The sequence below is a fragment of the Lycium ferocissimum genome, chromosome 8, assembly GCF_029784015.1.
Source record: "Lycium ferocissimum isolate CSIRO_LF1 chromosome 8, AGI_CSIRO_Lferr_CH_V1, whole genome shotgun sequence".
Classification (NCBI taxonomy): domain Eukaryota; kingdom Viridiplantae; phylum Streptophyta; class Magnoliopsida; order Solanales; family Solanaceae; genus Lycium; species Lycium ferocissimum.
In genome coordinates this window covers 21638993-21643446 of record NC_081349.1, presented here as the reverse complement: position 1 = coordinate 21643446, position 4454 = coordinate 21638993, and the positions used below count along the sequence as shown (strand labels likewise).

At 33.2% G+C, this 4454-nt stretch overlaps 1 protein-coding gene across 1 annotated transcript; it reads left to right on the top strand.

Annotated features, from left to right (window-relative positions):
• The first annotated feature begins 2184 nt into the window (after nt 1-2184).
• On the top strand, nt 2185-3585 carry LOC132066715 (uncharacterized). Its single transcript, XM_059459950.1, has 2 exons — nt 2185-2316; nt 3321-3585. The coding sequence occupies exons 1-2, from the start codon at nt 2253-2255 to the stop codon at nt 3566-3568; spliced, it is 312 nt and encodes a 103-aa protein (XP_059315933.1). The 5' UTR covers nt 2185-2252; the 3' UTR covers nt 3569-3585.
• Nucleotides 3586-4454: the final 869 nt, after the last annotated feature.

Genomic DNA, 4454 nt, shown 5'->3' with positions numbered 1-4454 from the left:
TTTGTACATCTATCTTATTTTTTTCTTATTAATATTCTATTTTTTCTGCACAAGCTACAACAAATTGACCAGAATTCTCAATAAGATTTTTAATCATTTAATGATTTTTTTTTTCTTTTAAATTGTACATCTCCCAAAATTTTATTTTATACACATGAAAACTTCATTGCTTGAAAATCTAGGAAGAACCGATAAGGGGAAAAGAGAAACAAAACCTAGGAGAAAGAAGAAGCAAGTTACTCTTCTCAAAAAATAATGATTGATGCAACAATTACAATCAACCTGCAAAAAAATAGGAAGCCAACCTGTGAAAACAAAACACCTTAAGTCAATAAAACGTGAAAATTATAAACAAAGATTGAAAGTACAGTTGATATTCAAATTATGTATAAGCATTTGTGGTTGAAAAAGAGCTGGGAGGAGCAAGTGAACTTCTCTGACACCAAAGAAGCTTTTAAAAGATTTCTTCCGTGAAATGGATATATAACTGTTACATGAAGTTGGAAAGGTTTAACAGTTTAATGTCGAGTATTTAGCGTAAAAGAACAATATTTGAAATTTATTTTTTAATATTGACAATGACAATTTTGTTCTAAAAATAATGGGTAGGGAAGTACAAAACAAAAAAAACTTCCAATGAAAAAAAATGATAGAAAATATAAAAATATATCGTACTAATCAATTGATTAAACTTGAAGTCTAATATATTTTGCTTTCACAAGTAATATATATTTATGATATTCCTATACCGCGCGAAGCTCGGGTAAATTTACTAGTTAAACATAAAAAAGTAGGGTCGGTGTCTTGGCGGACCATAACAGTAGCAGTGTTACGTTGTACACATAATATACTACTTTCTCCCTCCCAATTTATATGAGGGTTAACCTATTTGGGGAGCCAAACAACTCTTTATTTGACTACAATTTCAAATGTAAATTCTTCAAGTATTTTATAGTTAAATTTATATATTTGAAAACTACATAAAAAGTACTAAGTCTGTGTAATTAATAATTTCAATATATGAAAAGAATTGGATAGTCAAATAAAGAGCTGTTTGACTCTCTAAATAGCCAAATAGGTCAAACCCTACATATAAATTGAGACGAGTAGTATTACAAGTCGGAATAGAATTATTCTTGCGACAAATAGTTCCTAATTTATTTGTCATAACAATATTTCATGACAAAAACCGGAAGAACTGGCTCATAGACGATATAATCAAAAAGCTTCCTTCTTGCTCATTATTCACATTAATATGGATATACAGTCAAATTATATTATATGTTATGTTATACTGTATGTTCTCAATGATATCATTTTGCAATTCTAGCTCGCTATAATAGCCATAAGTTATTTAAACAAATGACGTTATAAAAATGTTGTTATATTGGGTTTTGTTTCACATGTTTCATGGCCATTTATTGTCTTTAATTTCCTCTTCGTTGACTGAAGGCGCCAGAAGCTGCTGGATGAATCATTGAAATAGAAAAATATGTAAGAATACTGGAATAAATGTCTCAGTAAGGAATTGATGATTTTATATGTAACAACTTGACCTACCATTTTGAGTATTTATGTTTTAATTTATAGTTTGAACATAATTATAAATGCATATCATTGTTTTAGACTTGTTGGAATGATTTGAGTTAGATCCCGAGAAATTCAGACAAAGTTTAAATCAGTTTTGATTTAAAAACTATGTTGGTCCTGGAGATGTGATGCAGTCATAATAGCAGAAGAGGCATCAGGACCAGAAAATCTTACATAAAGTGCTAGGATCTCCCTCGCTAGAAAAGGGCCGCGATTGCAAGAGAAGGTCATCAGGCTATAGCAATTAACCACAATAGCGACCTTAGCTTCACTATATGTAAAAGTTCCTTAAACTACGGTCAGTATATATAAATTAAACTCATCAATCAAATAAAAAAGACCTATCTCTGAATGATTTACTTTTTAAAATAAATAAATACATACTGTACTATTGTCCTCCTAATCAAGAGTCATGCATGAATATAAATGTAGATGACCAAATCTTCTAGCGAACGTATATGGATACCCCACATATTAATAATTTATACAGCACAACCAAATAATGGAGAAGGCCATCCTGCTAACAAATGAATTTTAAATAAAATAGTGAATTATTTCCTCCAAATCAAGAGCTATAAATAGTAAGAATGGAAATCATCTTCAATATACTCAATTCTTCACTCTTCATATCCACAATATATTCGAAGTTTTTATTTATTGGCATGGCTCGTTCTCCAGTTCCAGTGCTTACTTTGTTTCTGATTGCTTTGATCATTACAACTACGGGTGAATTCATGACTCTTAACTTCTCCCCCTCTTCCTTTTAGTAATTTACATTCGAATTGAAAAATTGTGTGTTTAATTAATTATATACAAATTATGTGTGTGGCGAAATTAGAAATTTCACGAAAGGAACTCCCCCTTTTGATCCCTTAGTGACTCGAAGTCACAACATTAGGGTTGACGGTGGAGGATGCTTACCACTTGAGCAACCCCCTTTTGTCATCATGATCTTAATAATTAAGTGTGTTTAATCTTTTAGGTCTGAATTTAATTATTTATATCTTAGTGATTATGTGTGTCTATTTTTTATTTTACAATCACTTCATGGATATGGATATATATCTGAATGAAGATCTATATATAACAATGTCATAATATCATTAAGATGTTATTATCCAATTAAGGACTTCTGTAAAGATGATACTTTAGCACCACTCCGACCATTAATTTTACCACAACCACGTACCACTCACCATTGCACCACTATATTTCACCAATCACCACAATTAACCATCACCAACCACCATTACCACGACACAACCACCCATCTTTACCGATAACCACCACCATAACCCATCACTATGTATCGCCAACCACCACTATGATCAGTTATTAACATCATTTTGGCTATCACTGTCGTCATCCAACACAATTGTCAGTAGTCACCATCAACACCATCGTTAACCACTGTTATCAACCACACCGTCATCACTATCTGGTATCTACTATGTATCGACAATCACCACCTTCAGCCAACACCATCACCAACCGCGAACCCCTGTCGGCACACCCACCCACCATTATTAGCCATCGATCCACCAGCACCAACCATGCATATAACTTTTAAAATAATATTTGTAGTACTAGATTAATGAGTAGTTTGTATGAATTTTAAAATTATTATAATTTTTAAATAAGGAAAGTTTTATACATTAAGATGTTGGAAAATAAATATTCTTAATTATTTACTAGTATTTTAGATCTTAATACAACATCTTAATATTCAGTTGAGGTGAAGGCTTCGCGAGATTTGCCCGTTGAAATTGCAGCCATCGAGCAAAGGTTGGCACTTGTTGGTGATATAGTTACTTGCCTGAAAAGATGCAAAGTTCAAAGTGATTGTAGCAATGGGTGGGTGTGTAGTGATTGTGCACCAGATGCTTTGGGGGATGGATACCATTGTGACAAGTTTACAGCTAATGGTCAAGGATATTTTGCAACTAACTTACAAGACCGGTTCAAGAAAACTGTTTGATGATCATTGCTGGCTGCTGCAAATTAAATCACTATCAAATGTTTGTGTGTTATGCTTGAGTTTTTGTGTGAGTCTTGGTGTGTTTAGTGTCTTCATACAGAAATGAAATAAGTGATCAACTTTCTTTCAAGAAAAGAGATTGGTTACAACTCTTAACGACTAGCCATTTGGCTTCTAAATGGCACTTTGTTATATATGTTCTACCACCAATATATATATTTTCATCTGATTATTCTACCATCAAACTAGTTCAATAGTGTTTATAGTAATAAATCTGAACTGTATTTTTATTAATAACGTAAAAGATCGTCTTTGATTTGTTTAGTGTTTGCATCTTTAAATGCTATATCACTTACAAAATATTCTGAACGCTATTGATTCGACTAGTATCATTTAAATATACTCACAAGTACCTTCGCGTATTGGGTTTGAATTATATTAAAGGCCTCTCACTTTATCCATAAAATGAAAAAGATCAATAGTATAATATGTAAACAAACGTGTGAGAGTGGTCCGTAGAATATGGACTAGTTGTAACTTCTTTTTCACATTCTTAAACTAATTGTATTCTGAATAAGTCCATAATAACAAAATCTGATCCCTTTGTGTCAAGCTCTTTTCTCTCTCTTCTCTCTCCTCATTCTAGGTGCACGTTAGAGTGTGCTAGCGTACGCCTACTGGCCCGATGGGCAGAGGGAGGACGAAGAAGGGTGGCAACACCATAGATCAGCCGACTATGGCAACGAAACAGATTGGGAAAGGACCGGGAGTGATACCGCTACCGAACCAAAAGGAGAAGGCGATTAATGAACTATGGCCGGAGTTACCAGCAAAAGCCAGCGTTTCTACTACGCCAGTGAAAGCAAATGAAACACGCATGGCCAAG

Bases quoted from the DNA above. Each gene is read 5' to 3' on its own strand.
- LOC132066715 (XM_059459950.1), top strand. From the start codon at position 2,253: ATGGCTCGTTCTCCAGTTCCAGTGCTTACTTTGTTTCTGATTGCTTTG. The intron at 2,317-3,320 runs GTGAATTCATGA...CTTAATATTCAG, and splicing joins TTTGATCATTACAACTACGG to TTGAGGTGAAGGCTTCGCGA.